This window comes from Notolabrus celidotus, chromosome 11 (assembly GCF_009762535.1).
Source record: "Notolabrus celidotus isolate fNotCel1 chromosome 11, fNotCel1.pri, whole genome shotgun sequence".
Classification (NCBI taxonomy): domain Eukaryota; kingdom Metazoa; phylum Chordata; class Actinopteri; order Labriformes; family Labridae; genus Notolabrus; species Notolabrus celidotus.
This window is the reverse complement of record NC_048282.1, coordinates 11,260,964-11,277,194: the sequence shown is the minus strand read 5'-3', so window position 1 is coordinate 11,277,194 and position 16,231 is coordinate 11,260,964. Positions and strand designations below refer to the sequence as shown.

Sequence of the window (16,231 nt, the reverse complement as noted above, 5' to 3'; positions counted from 1 at the left end):
AAATGCATGATAAGTGGATGCCCCTCAAATGAATAAAACGTAAAAATAAAAAAATAATAAAAAGGTACTCTCTGGATGCACTTCTATTGAACTTAAAGCTGCTGTGAGTAACTTTTGTTTTGTATCGATTCTGGTGCCCCCCTTGTGGACAAAGTGATACCTCTTATCTCTTGTCCTATACATGCAAAATTAGTCTTTTCAACAAAAGCCTCATCCTGTTGTGTTCAACAGTCAACTTTATCAGGCAATGTGATTATTTTCCATGAAAACAGTCAAATAAAGGCTGTTTCTGAAGCAAGATGTCCATCATCTGGTCTGACACCTACCCCCCCCCCCCCCCCCCCCCCCCCCCCCCCCCCCAGGGCGGTTTCAGGCATTTAAAATCACAACAGAGAAGGTGCCAGTGTTGCTGCCGATGGACTTGTTTGCTATTGAAGGTTATAAAGAGGCATCAGTATCATTTTCAGTCTGTTTCTCAGCCATTTCAGAACTCCTCACAGGGCCTTTAATGTTGAAAAATACTCCTGGATGCACAGTTGATATATTGTTAAGAAGTGCCCTCTGGGTTCCTCTTTGTTGGATTGAATACACGAAGGTGCCCTTTTGATGCCCCTCCAGTAAATTAAAGGTAAAAAAAAAAAAAGAGCCCTCTTGTTGCCCATGTAGTTTGTTATGATATTTTATGTTAATTATGTAATATAATTAATAATATAGAAATCAATAATATAGTGTTTTCCTTTTTGATAATTCCATTGTCATCACAATTGGTCACAAAAATATTCACCACGAAGTAAGGAATTAAGTGTTAGATGCACAAAATTGCTCAGACTCCCCTCTTGTTACCGCTGCATCAATACATTTAAATTCTCCCTAAACTGCCTGAGTACACCACGGAAGATACGTATCTTGTGGTTACAATGTATTGTCCTGTATGCATGAGCTAATAAATCACTGGAACAAGTAAGTATCTTGTGCACACAATATGTTGAGAGAACATGATATAATCTTGTGCGCTAAACACAGTAATCCTGTGCAATAATGGTGCCATATTATGTGCACACAGAAATATAACTTGTGTAGAAATGATAAGTACATTGGATAACTATACTGTGCGCTCAAAATAATAACGTATACTCAAGATAATATTCACCGCACATGATAATAACTTGTTCCCACAATATATTAGCTTGTGCAGACCGAAAAATATATTATTCTCACAAGATAATTATCTTGTGCAAACTGGACAAATAACTCGAGCAAAAAAGGTAATAATCTTGATAGAACAAATCATTATCTTAGGCATCCAATATTTAAAAAAAAGACTTTTTGGAACCTCAAGGACTCCGTAGTTTTTTATGCTACTATTGTTATCAAAATTGAGAACAATACTTACTCCACATTTAATCATATTTACTGAGGCATGTTTTATTTTTTGTTAATAATCTTTATCAAACAGAGTTGTACTTTTATGTCTTGTCTGATGTTTTTATTTTAGATTTTTGTTTTATTTTCTATTACTGCTATGAAACCTGAAAATCTAGATACTTTATTCAAATAAAATATTTTACCATTTTTTTCTTTTTTTTTTGTGTCTCCTTTTTTACTAAACCTGTTCGTATATAAATGTAGTGAAAATACATACAGGTACTACTCAGACATGCTCATAGATCAATGCACACACACCCTGCATTCAAATGCTGTCAAAATAATCGGAAAAAGGATTCTCCTACTGAAAATATTCCTGTGAAGGTTATCTTATGATGGAAAATTTGATAAAAAAATCAAATCTAAACCAGTAGAAACATTAAAACGTTGGTTTGTTGGTCAACAGCTTTGTATCAGTAAATATATTATATATATTTATATAAATATATTGCACGTCTTTTATTGGTTCATTTGTAATTACGGTATTTGATTAAACTGTTAGTCTCCGTCCAAGTAGAGTTATATTGAGTCTTTCTAAATATTTCTAATTTTCTCAAAGGGGATCCTTGTTGTTTCTACATTGTGTTTCTTTTCAACTTGATGTACACAAACCCATAAATCAAAGTCGAAAGGAAGACTATAAGTTAGCGATGGTGAGGGTATACGAGGGGGACATGAAAGCAGCATGAAGGGCATCGGTTTACGTCACTTCCGGCCGCTGTGTGCCCTGGTGACAAACCGGAAGTGTCAACCTCTGGCTGCAGAGTTATTTTTGAACGACAGCTGATGTTTTAAAGCTAAAGGCAAACTTCAAACGAAACTCACTGAGACACGACAACTCAACGCTTATCACAAACACCCGCTTACGGATCAGGAAAGAGCCACAATGAGAGAAACGACCACATATCTGCGACTGTTTTCCTTCACCGAGCTAAGCTAACTTAGCTAGAGCTAGCGCAGCCAGTCAGTGAGCTCTGACCGGGTAACATGCTCTGAAGTCGGGAACAGCTCTCTATCCAAGCACGCTGGGTGCCGTGTTCAGACTCACAGCTGGGCTCCCGTCTTTGAAACACAGAATGTGGCTGCAGCAGAGACTGAAGGGGCTGCCGGGTTTGTTGTCGAGCAGCTGGGCGCGGAGGCTCCTCATCGGGCTGCTCCTCTTCCTCATCTTCTACTGGTACCTGGGGGCAGAGCGCAGGTGGAGGTTCTTCAGCGGGACAGCCATGCCCGGCGGGGCGGCCGGGCAGTGCCTGCTGGCTGAGATCCACAGGTGGAGCTCTCTGGTGGAGCGAGGGGAGGGGATCTACAGCACACCTCAGGAACAGCTGGACATACCCTTTGTGTCAGGGAACGGACATATTATGATCGATATCGACTCCAATAAGCTGTGGGTGGCTTCGTCCTCACAGCCCGGGTCAGCTCCGGTGCATCAGACTGAATTCTCCCCGAGGGTGGGCGTGCACCTGGAGGGGAAGCGGGCCGAGGTTCAGGCCACTATGCTGTGGTTCAGGAAGGGAGCCGTACTGTCGGTCCGCTGCGCATCCCCCGCCGGCCTGCAGTCGTCCCGGGACTGTGTCACCGTCAGAGAGGAGTTCATCGCCCACAGGAGCAGACCAAACGTGTTCCTGCAGCGGATCCACATCAACAACCCCTCTGACAGACCCGCCTCCCTGGACATCTCCTCCGAGAGTCCCTCTTTCGGCAGCAAGTTCTCCTACAGCGTGGAGAAGCTGGAGGATAAAGACATCGTGCTCTCCTCAGGCAGGGTTCCTGTGGAGAACAACCGCATGGTGGTGGTGGTGGTGGTCTCCAAAAAGCTGAGCAGCAGGATCCAAGTCTCTGCTAAGTCTGAGTATACAGACAGCATCCTGTCAGTGGTGTGGACCTCGGACCCCATTGACTCCTCCAAGCTGGAGGAGACCTTCAGCGTGCTCAGAGAAGGAGCCAAGAAGGAGCTTGGGGAGCTGCTGAGGGCCAACGTGGAGGACCTGGTTCTGGACCATCAGCAGGCCTGGATGGACATCTTCATTTCAGGTGAGCTGGGGCTGCTGCAGCACCTGGATCAGAAGGAGGGAGAGATAGAGGGACAGATAGATGTACTTTATTGATCCAAAACTGTGAAACGGTGGTGTTACATCGGCAGGTGAAGCACTAGAGACACAAATAAACAGCTTGGAGGGGATTACGGCGAAACTCTCTATATGACACTTGATACACGGCCCGGGATAACAATGATATCAAGATAAAAAGGATCCTGTGATATCTGATGACTTGAGGGAGTCATATAATCCTACATCACGATATCAGATTAGCTGAAGAGGGATTATTTCAGTGGCCAAAACACAAGGTCAAAGTTAGAATTAAAATTGAACTGACTAAAGTATAAACTCTTTTATCTGCGGTGTATAAGTTGAATCACAAAGAAGTAAAATACCAGAGAAAAGCATCTAAAAGCTCCAGAGAGTTATCCTTCATTGACTTTAAAGCAGATCTTTTCCCTCTCGTGCTCCGTCAGCAGCTTGGAATCACTCAACCTGTTCAAATGTTTGTGTTTGCTTTAGTGGTTGCACAATCAGCCTGGTTCACAACGCAAGACAGTGATCATTATTTGTAAAACACCTTTAAAAAAATGAGGTTGTTACATCCCCACTGATTCTGACAGGAGCTATTTGTATTTTTTCCGTTCTCTGCTGCTCCTGAAAACAGGAAAAGTGTAAAAATAGGTCGTGTTATTCATGACTGTGAGTAAATATGTGCTTTAGAGCAGGTTCTCGTCCTCGTCACAGATCGTGTCTTTAAAAAGAAGAGTTGTAATGAAGAAGACAGACTCCAATTGTTTGAATCAGCTGGGTCAGCTCATGCTGTGGTTTGCTGGCTGGATGTCTGAGATCTGGCTGTTAAACTATCAGGTTATACTTGAGCAACAACATGCTGGATAAAGAGGACAGTTAAGGAAAAGGAAGAGCAACTTTAATGTCTTCACAGCTCATCCGGAGTGACAGGTTGCTGTTTGATGCAGCATGTTTCAGATCATGTCCTCTGAGCTCTTTCTGTCTGCCTCGTGGAGGCAACATGTCCTCCTCTCTCTGGTTCCTCCGGGCCCAAAGTCTCACCGGATGTTTGGCTCACAATGCTCCTATTGTACAAGTTCACCAACTGCATACTGAGCCTCTTCACAGACATGCTCCCAGCTGTAAAGTGTAAAAATGCTGTGTTTGAAATGTGCTGAGTTTGCAAAATTTCCAACACAGAATTTGAGGGAGCGACTCCGGAATGAACAAACACAAATCTGGATCTAGAATTTGAAAGTTTTGAGGGTCAGTAACAGTTAGATAATGATCCATCATACAACACGTCAGATTGTGTTCAGCTGTATTTCTGCTTCGTTGTCCTTCAGGTGTTGAAATGAGGAAGATCACAGACTCCCACACCCCGTCGAGCCGCACCGTGAACACCACCCTCTACTACATCCTGTCCTCCACCACGGCTCCTCTGCTGGATCGACGGCTCAGCAGCGATGAGCGCATACGACTTGAGTCCAGCCTCAACTATGCCGACCACTGCTTCAGTGGCCACGCCACCATGCACGCAGAGAACCTGTGGCCTGAGCGGGTCAGCAGCGCGGCTCAGATCCTGCAACTGGTCACCCTGTGGACTCTGACCCTGCAGAAGAGAGGCTGCAAGGTGCTGGTGGCGGCTGGAGCTCATGGAGCCATGCAGGGCATGGTGCTCAGCTTTGGAGGCCTTCAGTTCACAGAGAACCACCTTCAGTTCCAGGCTGATCCAGACGTGCTGCACAACAGTTACGCCCTGAGGGGGATCCACTACAACCAGGACCTGATCAACCTGGCGGTGCTGCTGGACACGGAGGGGAAGCCGTTCCTCCACGTGTCAGTGAAGCAGCAGGAGACGCCAGTGAAGCTGTATGCCTGCGAGGCCGGCTGCCTCAACGAGCCCGTGGAGCTGACGTCAGAGATCAAAGGTCACACCTTCCCCGTGATGGTGACGCAGCCAATCACACCCCTGCTCTACATCTCCACAGACCTACGCCACCTGCAGGACCTTCGCCACACCCTGCACCTTAAGGCCATCCTGGCCCACGAGGAGCACATGGCGAACAGGTACCCAGGCCTGCCCTTCCTCTTCTGGTTCAGCGTGGCCTCGCTCATCACCCTCTTCCATCTTTTCCTCTTCAAGCTAATTTACAACGAGTACTGTGGCCCCGGAGCCAAGCCCCTCTTCAGGAGCAAGGTATAAAACCAGCGTCATGAAACTGGAAGCAGAAAAACTGCAATCTGATTTTTTTTTTTTTATGTGTGTGTGGTGGCAAAGATATCTCTGCTCTCTGTGGGTTTGCTTTCTCACTTTCGGCTTTCACCCTCTCTGTGAGTGACCTTTATTTCCCATCTCACCTGGTACAGTGTTTGGAGTGGGTTTGCACACAAGGTGATTCCACAGGTTGGGATCCGTTTTGATGGAGCTGATAACGATTGTCCTGCAGGTGTTTCTCCTGAGAGACTGTGAGCCATGAAACGTCTGATCTCAGTTTAATGCACCCGTTGAGTTGTAGCCTTAATTCAGCAACAAAACATTTCTGTAATCCACCTGGTCCCAGACTTTATGCCCATCGTTTAATGTGATGCATTAAACAAGAAGAAGAAAAATAAGCACAAGTGTCAAAATATTTAAACTCTTATCTGCCTTCGTAGTTTCTCTGAAGTCACATTGTTCTGACTTTCTTAAAGGACCCCGCGATGATTCTGCCCCAAATCACACATTTAGCTCCTGACTTTATCGCCTTTAAGACGTCACACGTGGCATCATACCTGCTTTAATTTTGTCAAAGGTATTGTTTAGTTAAGACTCCTCAAACTAAACCCGCACAAACAACGTTTAAAGGCGCCCTGTGGAGTTTTTCTGACACCCTTGCTGATGGTTCCTTTTAGCGGTGATGCACAAACCACGGCACAAAGCAGAGCTGCAAAAAAGCGGAATAATCCAGAAACTGATCGACACTAATCGCCGATTGTTCTGTGAAATTGCAAAAGTAATTCTAATTTGAATTTATTGGATTAGGACGATGCGCCAATGAACATTAATCAACATTCATCAGTATGCTTCAATGTAAATATGCAGGAATTAGCACAATAGCTAAATGTCATATGTAGTCCTAACAAGGTAATTCCATAAAACAAAAAACAGTTTTTAAAGTTACAGGATGTCACAAGACAGTCAGCAGGACTACACGAAAAGACGTAAGTCTGATTTATACTTCTGCGTCAAATTGACGCCATGGCCTACGCACGAAGCTGACACGCACCTCCTCCAAAATGTAACTACATGTCAAATCAAAGCGGACCGCAAGCCCTGTGATTGGTCTGCTTGGCGACACTGTATTTCCTGCTCTTACAGCACTTCCAACATCCCCGCACACCGGCCTTGTATTTCATCTCCTCTGACGTCTCCTCTCTATTCTTCCCTGTAATAATTGCTGTCGATAAATAGTAACATGTATCAGCTCTAAATTAACACAATACGTTCTGAATCGCTGTGAAAAAGTAAACAGTACATGTAGCGGGGCCGGAAACAGGCGACCTGACTATCAGAGTGACCACACTGCCCTCAAGTGTTTTGGGGGAGAATGGCAGCGTGTTATGGACACATCGACGCACAAGTATGTAGTTTGCACATGTCCGCGTCAACTCCTGCTGCTTAGGGAAGACGCGGAGTATAAACCAGTCTTTACAAACAATTTGACATATAAAATTTAAACACTTTTTGGACTTTATTCTTTGTGCAAAACTCTCAAAGTTCAGTTTTGTATCACATTTAGTTCGACTTATCTTTGCGTTTTAAAACATTCATATACTTCAACCCAAATACTAATTTTGAGTATTCTCCAACACTTCTTAGACACAGTGATGCACAAAGAAGAAGACCGCAAGCTGGCATAGATAAACCAAGTGGTTTGGAGTAGTCTGTTTTGAAAATGTGACTTCAAAACATATTTTTTTTAAATTAACAGGAGGACAATAAATTAAAAAGACATACTAAAGATCAAGTATTTAACACAGCTCGGTAGTAAACTGATATATAGCTTCATGTTGAATCTTTAAAAACAGTTTTATTCATTTCAGATGCCCACAGCACTGATTTGCTCTTAAGTCACACGTGTGTGATTTGCTGCAACAACATCATCATCGGGGTCCTTTAGAATAAATGAACTCGATCACAACATGACCTGAACATTTGCAGATTCAGTTCAGTTGTTTGCTCAAATCTGGCAGCAGATCAGGACGTTGCAAAATCTCAAAAATAGATCCAACACAGCGATCAGACGAGCTGTAAACAAACCTTTGAGTCAGCAACGAGCGAAACGTGCAGGCTCAAAACTGTGGAAGCTTTGCACAAAGTTTTGTTGGATTGTTAGAAATACTTCCGATGTCTTCACTTCACGTTTGTTCCTCATTTTTATTCATTCATTACATCTGTCTCCAGGTTGTAATTGTTCATAAAACCGAAGAGAATGATGATAAACTCAAAGCTAAATGATCCTTCTGTTGACAGAAACTTAAATTATTAACTGAAGTGTATGGCAGTGCTAAAGCTACAGTGAGTGATGTTTACAGAGAGAGATACTGAACCTGTGGGACTTCTTTGAAGGAGGCGCTGCAGGTGAAACGTCTGTCTCTGATGATCAGCTTGGACTCTGTGCTCACTCTTTATCTGCTCTCCTCTTCTTCTCCTGCGTTTTGATGATGTTTTTTATGAAATCACTCGATTAAATTAACAAATCTCTGCGTTGGCTTCGGCTCTTTACTCTCAGCATGCCTGTGTGTGTTTCTGTCTCTCCTGGGGGGCTATGATGGGGGTGGATATGTGGTGTTGGCGGTTTAAGAAGGTGGGGGTCTGGTTCCCAGCTGTTCTAACCCTCCGCTCTGACTCCACCAGGTCGACAGCAAACGTGAAGACGGCTGCTACGACATCAGGAATGCTGCTTGAGCTCTGTGCACACGTTCAACATGTGATAGTGGTTCTGCTTGAGCTTCACAGCATGAGAGACTTTAACATTTCGGGGGGGGGGGGGGTCCAGGTGCTGAATGACACCTACTGTGCAGAAAAAACACCCACCAATCTGTTGTGGAGAGATTTAGAGGCGTGAAGGTTAAAAGAAAGAATCTGCAACACATTCCAACCAAAGAGGAAGTAAAGGTTTTCATTATTTAGTGATTGGTAGATCCGTGTGGTGAATATGATGAACATTAGCCAAAGTTTGCACATTTTAATTTCTAGTTTTGTGAGACTTAAGAGTTAAAAACCAAACATGAAGTTTAATCACATGCAGGACAATAAAAACAGCAGTTCCTGCATTAACACAATTCTTCACCCTCTTTTTTTTTGTGCTCTAAAGCTCCAGTGAGGAACGTTCATTTTGTGTCGACTTTGGCGCCCCCTGTGGACAAAGTGCTATCTCTTTACTGATTTTTACTGTGCATGTGTAAGTAGTGTGTTTTGTTGCATGTACCGGATAGGACAGCTGAGGAGGGGCAGGAAATGAGGGGAGTGGAGAGTAGGGGAAGACATGCAACAAATGGTGGCAGCTGGGAATTAAACCTGCAACTGCTGCAACAAAGACTTCAGCCTCTTTACATGGGGCGCATGCTAAACCACTAGAACAGTAGCACCTAACATATCGGCCTGCTTTATTTAAAGAGTCGCATGCAACACTCACTGAGAACCTTTATTGTGGCAAATTGTATAGTCAGCTTGCAGTGAGTCACCTTGCCTGACACCTACCCTACGTCAGCGCTTTTGGATTTCACAAATAATTATAAAGCAATATTTAATCATGTTGCTGATGGTCTTATTTGCTTCTGTAGTTCATAAAAAGACATCAATATCAATTTAATTCTGTTTCATAACCAATTAAAAATTACTTACAGGAGCTTTAAAGGACCTCATAAAAGTGTTTGTGAAACTCCTTTTAATGCGTCGTATTAAAGCTCCTGTGAGGAGTTTTTCCGTGGTTATGAAACAGACTGAAATGAACAGTGAGTACTCTCTATGACCTAGAAAAGCAAAACAAGACCATTAGCAACAAAATTGGTGACTTCCATGCTGTCTTTTTTAATGCCTACAGCCACTGAGAGGGGGTAGGTGTCAGATGAGGCAATTTGAAGCCCGGTGAAGAAATACTTGTTCAAGAGCAACTGCTTAAGATGAGTGATATTTGACTCTTAACACAACTCACTCATGAATAAGACAAAATCAGCAAAGATGTAGGAGGTAACACTTTGTCCACAGGGGGCGCCAAAATCCAAACAGAAAGTTCCTCGCAGGAGCTTTAAGGAAACAGGACGATCAGTTTCAAGCCATAGAAGAGGTAAACTTTGAGCATTTTTGCATTAAAAATTACATTTAACATATTTTTACAGGTTCTTTTTTCCAGCCTTATGTTTGATCTACAATTTATGGACAGATACAAATATCGAGTCAAGTTTGTTGTACTTTACAGAGTGTACAGATTTATCGATCTATTGAAGACAGTGACGGAACCACCAAGAGTTCACCTCCGATTTCGCTTAGACGGATGGTTTAGCATTATGAGGGAGAAAAGATCAAAATGGACTTCAGAAATCAGTGATGTTTCTATTTTTAAACAGGTAATTCTTCCGAAAGTGAAGGTTTCGTTCATTGAATGAGATTCACTGATGATTGTTTTCAGATTCACAGCATCAGGTTAAATCAGACGAGTGAATGACTGACGGCTACAGAAACAGAAAGAGTCGAGTGTATGTAGATTATTTGCAAGGCGACAAATATCTGAGGAAAATTCAAATAAAAGTACCAGTGGTAGTTTGTTTTCAGTTTGTTGTTGCGTTCGGTTTGCAAAAAGGAAAGACTTGGAGGGAAGTCCACTTAATGTCTGACAGTTAGTTTTTCCAGCTGTTAAAAATGTCCACACAAGAAAGGGAGTGAGCAGATCAAATCCTCCTTACTTCCTCTCTTCCTTGTTTCCTTCCCTCTGCACTGTCTGTTTTGTAAAGCGTCTGTGAATGTAAGGCGACATGCTTTCAAAGATTGAAAAGTGTTTACAGGTGATATTCCTTCATGTGGGTCCTTATATGAGACGCACAAAATTACAAGTATGAGTTTAAAGGATGGCATTGAGTGATCGTGGTAACTCCTTTAAAGTCCTATTAAAAGTACCAGGAACCTTTTGCCCAGGAACTGCTTTTCAAAGAAGTAACAGGTGACTTCAGTCGGTTGAAAACATCCTTAAAGTTTGAGCTGAAGTGTCCGGTGTGCCTTCCTCTAGATAGATCTGTCCACCGAGAATCAGACCAAGTACATTCAACTGATAATGACAGCCTCTCTGATTTATCACACACTCTCCTTATGGATCACTTTATCTTAATTTAGCAGCACAGTCCTCAGAGACAAACACTTGACTGGATATTAATGAGGGTATTTCAATGTTTTTCCTTTAAAATGGAGATGTGTGTATGTTTACATGTTCCTTTCTGTGTTGGTTTTATCTGATCTCTCTTTATCTGATTATCTTTACTTTCTGTGAACTGCTGAGTGCCTTAATGAAGAAAGAAGTTAATTTATTACGCTTGTTGCGTTCGATTGTTCTTGAATGGTGTGTGATCATGATTTGCTTTAGTCTTTGATTGGGGAAAATAAATTACTGAGTTACTACAGGCGTATGTGAAGTTTGTCTGATATTTCTTTGTGTGTTTAAGTGGGAGAGCTACCGTATTAACCAGAATATGACGACCCTGATTATTAGACTGTGTGAGATCTTTCCAGGAGGTTGTTTTTAGGTGCCTTGCCCTATGCATTTCAGAGCAACATCATGTATTAACAGTAATCCAAAGGGATGGAGCTCAGAGTAGAGACGCTACTCGTTCACATCCAAATGCACCAGTCGAGGAGGTTCGGGCATCGGATCAGGATGCCTCTATTTACAGGTTTTTTGGGAAGAGACCCTGAGGAAGACCCAAATCTCTATGCAGTACTTACAGCTTACTACATACTGCGTTTGAAGGAAGTCTGTAGTATGACTGTTCTGTTGGAAACTGCTTCTTGAGCATCACTTTTGTTGTGGGAACAACAACCCCAGAGGGAGCTGGAAAACGCTGCCAGGTACAAGGACCTTCTTTGTCTGCTTCGTTAAATAAATAAACTAAAAGAAAGTATAAAAATGATCCAAACACTGAAAGAAACAAACCAAAGGTTTTATTTTAACGGTGTAAAAGTTTGGTTTTCTGTTTTAAAAAAAGAACAAACCCAATGACATCCTTTCTCATGCGAAGACTGTACACTAAACCAGAACAGAACAGCAAACAGATTAAAACAACAAATATAACAGGGTGTCTGCAGAGAAACAGATGGCTCAGTTTTATGTCGATGAATTACAAGCGGCCTTTTCTTTTCAAAAATAGAAATATATACTTTCGATACAACTTTTTTTTAAAAACCTCCTTTTCAACCGTGGCTCAAAGGAGGGTCAGCATCAATAAATTCAGAAGTTCAGCACTTTGGTAGAAATAAAAATGAAACGACCCACAGAGGACGTGTTTGTGAGGCCTGAGTTATAATCCTGCGTCAACATGTCAACAAAGGCACTCGTGGCTGTCGCTAACAGTGAGCATAGACTGTAGAAGTGAACTTAACATACAGGGGGAGTCATATTAAATGAATCCACAGAAAGGGGTCTGGCACATTTCCTCTCTGCCTGTTGACACTGTGGTAACACCATAAGAATAGAATGGAACTGAATGGATCAACACAGAATGGAATAAACTGACTCATCAAGGCCCCAAAACAGCTGTGATTCATTCTTAAAAAAAGCGATGCTTGAGACAACCTGATCACAGACGTCATATCAATTCCGTCCACAGAAAGTAGTCTGTCACATTCCCCCTCTCCCTGTTGACACTGTGGTAAAAATGTTAGTGTGGTCTCAGGCTGGTCTTGAGAGTGGGGAAATAATGACAGTTAGTGGGCACAGATGTGAGAGCAGCCTGATGAGCTACTGGACCCCAACCATCTCTGAGAGGGAGAAGTGGAGCAACATCCTGTCCTGTAATCCAGACAACGGCAACAAAAACAGAGCTGCATCACCTCAGCACTCCACAGGAATGAAACAGTACCTCTGCAGCCCCCCACATTATGTGTTCATATTTTAAAACCTACTCCCACTGTAGAGACGTTGTGACACAGAAGTATAACCCAGCACTGACCTGGAAACAACAGTTTTCATTTATCTCTTACGTTGATAACCTGGAGAGAATATGACTTGGTGTTGGCACAGTATGACCGAGAAATATTAAACTGATCCAATCAAACTATATCTGCATCTGATGCTCCTTTCATGGTACTGGCACCCATCCAGACTGTCTCGGGCCAATCTCTGCAAGCCTTCTTTGATTTAATGTGACTTGTGAGCAGCAACAACAAAAACAGTCTGTGGTGAGGATATCTATCTATATCTGTGATATGCAGATATCTAAATTAAATGTACAGTGGTCTCCTTAACTTATTGCTGTCCTTCACAGACCCTCTGGTCTCATGTACAGATCCGGTGATTGACTTGTAGCATGTATATATGATGGATGTGTTGTAAATGTTAAATGTTGTATGGTAAGCTATAAATGACTTGCCCTTCTTGGGATCAATAAAGATGTCTGAATCTGAATCTGGATCCTTGCGTTTCAGTCTCTCTTTTTTTTCACCTTTGTTTGAGTTCAAAGTCATATGTTTTATTGCCTTGCACCTACTTGATGACGTTGTTTTGGACTGCCTCTGAAATAGTCAGTCTAAAGACACAGATTGGCTCAAACTTTGATAATAAAACAGCTGCATTGTAGGCTAATAACATTCAAACAGTCTATTCTTGGCATTGAGTTTCAACAACAAATAAAATGCTGAATCTTGTACACCCTTTTTCTACTTCACCCAAAATACTATCATCCAGTTTTTTCCTTCTTTTTTAACTTGGTCCATGTCATGAACATCATGTGTAGCGACAGCAGGTCAGGACAGGATAGGTAGTACTAGTTCTGGATCAGGATTAAACGTAGCTCTGCTCAGGATGCACAGAGATGGAACAGTTGTCAAACTAGGGAGGCGTGTATGTTTCAGTGAATTACCACAACGAATAAAACTGCAGACTTCAGGAACAGTGAGACATAATTAAAGATGTTCTCAAATAAAAACGTATCACAGTCTACCTAACATGTTTCCTTCTCTAGGGGGTGAACATTTCCTGAAGTGGTTCCACAGTGAATGATCAGTGTAAAAAAGTCTCAGCTGAGTCCTCAGGTCCAGCAGGACGTGAAAACGACCTGACACTTGGAATCAACTTTAAGGTAGTGTGCGATCCTGAGCACGTCGTGTTTGTCCAGTAAGTGTGTGTAGTTGTGTGTGTGAGAAGGAGGGGGAGGGGGGGGGCTACGAGTCTTTGAGCATGCTGATCTGGGCGAAGATCTTGAGCGCAGGGCCCAGTTTGATGTTCATGGTTCCCATCAGGTGATCCTCCTTCAGCAGCATCAGGGCCTGACCGTCGATCTCCTGAGAGCGAAACTCCTCTGCGATCTCCAGACAACCTGCAGCCACAAACACAAAACACATCACAGGTCTGATCATTTCACCACCAACACCCTGACCTCACTGCTGAGTCAGCTGACATTTCAACACCACTTTGATATCAGAGCCGCCTCTCCCCTCAGTCCTTTCTTCTAGCCTCACCATCAAGAATCTGCTCAACATGTGGATTCAAAAGAAGTACCAGCGCCCACCTGGCAGAGAGGAGATGAACTCGTAGACGTCCTCGATGTTCCACTGGCCAGGGTCGCTAGGCAGGAAACTGTGGGACAGCAGAGGCAGATCAGAGCCTCGAACAGCAGGAACCCGCTGGGAGGGCGACAGGGGTGTTTTGTAACCGGACAGGTCTGAACACTGGCTGGATTCTCCCTGTGCAGGATGGACCGAGTGACCCGGGGACAGAGCAGCAGAAGGAGGAGGAGGTTTCTGCACAGAGGGAGCAATCTGGAAGAGAAATCATCATCAAACATGATGATTCAGTTAAGTGCAGGCAAAAGACATGTCAGATAAAAGAGACCGTGCAGTTCTCCTTCACTACAATGAAAGAATTCAGTGCATTACCTTCTTCTTTGAATCGAAGCTGCAGTTTTTGACGTTACCGTTCATCACTCTCTGTTTCTTCATGTTCTCCAGCGTGGTTTTACGGTTTGGGAAGAGGCCCATCCTCTTTGTGCATCCAACATTGTAGCTACAAAGACAGTGAACATTATGAGGCGAGAGCACAGCGTGATAAGAAATGTCATTATGGTCACTGCTTTTGTTGTTATTTTTGTGAATGTTAGGGTTTATATTTGGTCCAAACCACCGCTGCATGTCACACTTAGATCTGAGAGGGTCAAATTTCAGTTTGGATTTCACAGAGTCCTTAGGAGAGGTCTACACTTTTTTGTATGAGAAGTGTTCTTGTTTCTGTTTGTTGTCAGAGGGGTATCGACCAATCAGATATCAGCAGGCTTTGGTGTCTGCAGGAAGAACTGTCTGTATGGAGAGCAAAAGCAGGAGGAACACAATCCCAGCTCCCATGGTTGGTAATCTTAGGAGGATTTTCTTTCTCTATTAACAGATGTCTGCATGAAGAGCAGCTAACAATCTGTTCTAGATCAAACATTTACACTGAGACACAAATCTGCTTGATGCTGTGTCACTAAAGACAATCAGCGTTTAGATTTCCTGACTTCCTGGAAGCATCAGAAATGATGGAACCAACCTCCATTCAACAAACAAGTATTGTAAAAGTAGTTTTCTTCTCCTCTTGAGGACCGACCTGACAAAGCTTGACTTTTGACTAATCTGCATCATGATGTTTTTATTTCAGCAACCTTAAGACCCATTAATTACAAGAACATCACAAGAACATCAGTTTCTGTTTCAGGTTCATACTGCTGAAGGAAGCCAGAGTGAAGCCTCTGTGGAACTTACTGTTTACAGTGAAACTGAGACTTGCTACTCTTTTAAGCTGTTTCTTTACACACGGTCACTTCTCAAGATGCTTGTTGTGCTGAAGACAATACAGAAAAGAAAGTCTTGGCTGGAAGTCAGCAAGCTGCTCGTTACAATGGAACTGCCTGAAACGTTGGCCACTGATCCCATACATCATTGTAAATAGCCAATGGGTTCAGAGATTGCACTAAGCTGAATTCAAACAGCCGAATGATGAATTTCTTTACTTTCTTGAGCAGGGTAAACTGTGTAAATAACGAAGTGTTGAGACATCACTGTCCTCTCAGACTCGTCTTACCGTTTAGCACACACTGTTGAACAGAACCTCTTGGATCTTTTGAAGACGAAGGCGAAATCGACTCTGCCGCACAGCTCGCAGGTCAGCATGGGCTCCTGCTGGGCCTTTAACTCTGGGAGGGGGGGGGGGGGGTCAACACAATCAGCTGGACACAGATAAACAGCAGACGTACCACTGCTGACAGCATGTACAGAAGAACACTGTAAGGACTAGCAATCTGCCTCCAGTGGCTCTCAGTTCACTTGCTAGCTCCTGCAGTTTGTTTAGAATCTCACAGATGACAACGCACCAACACGTGGCAAAACAAGCCTGCATCACACGGTGTTTGGAATCCCCTTTAGGCCTCTGTTTGCTGCAAACAGAGTGCTCACTGAGTCGTCAAACAGCAGATTCTGTTTCTTGTCAGTCAGGCTCACCTCGTGCAGAACTTAGACAGGTCTGAAAGGTGTGAAA

At 43.2% G+C, this 16,231-nt stretch overlaps 2 protein-coding genes across 4 annotated transcripts in view; one reads left to right on the top strand and one right to left on the bottom strand.

Moving 5' to 3' along the window:
* Nucleotides 1-2,111: 2,111 nt before the first annotated feature.
* Nucleotides 2,112-8,913, top strand: kiaa2013 (KIAA2013 ortholog). Its single transcript, XM_034695474.1, has 3 exons — nucleotides 2,112-3,459; nucleotides 4,823-5,676; nucleotides 8,377-8,913. Exons 1-3 carry the CDS (start codon nucleotides 2,502-2,504, stop codon nucleotides 8,425-8,427), a joined length of 1,863 nt encoding a protein of 620 aa, XP_034551365.1. The 5' UTR covers nucleotides 2,112-2,501; the 3' UTR covers nucleotides 8,428-8,913.
* Nucleotides 8,914-11,648: 2,735 nt separating this feature from the next.
* phc2a (polyhomeotic homolog 2a (Drosophila)) overlaps nucleotides 11,649-16,231 on the bottom strand; it is a 16,381-nt gene continuing 11,798 nt past the window's right edge. For 2 of the 3 annotated variants that reach the window (XM_034695478.1, XM_034695477.1), the window contains exons 4-7: nucleotides 15,779-15,890; nucleotides 14,602-14,728; nucleotides 14,235-14,484; nucleotides 11,649-14,042 (exon numbers count right to left, since the gene is read on the bottom strand). In XM_034695478.1, coding sequence (XP_034551369.1) covers nucleotides 13,888-14,042; nucleotides 14,235-14,484; nucleotides 14,602-14,728; nucleotides 15,779-15,890 — 644 coding nt within the window. In that variant the 3' untranslated portion in view covers nucleotides 11,649-13,887. Of the gene's footprint in view, nucleotides 14,043-14,184; nucleotides 14,485-14,601; nucleotides 14,729-15,778; nucleotides 15,891-16,231 lie in introns of all 3 variants that reach the window. The other variant, XM_034695479.1, reaches the window with a different exon arrangement.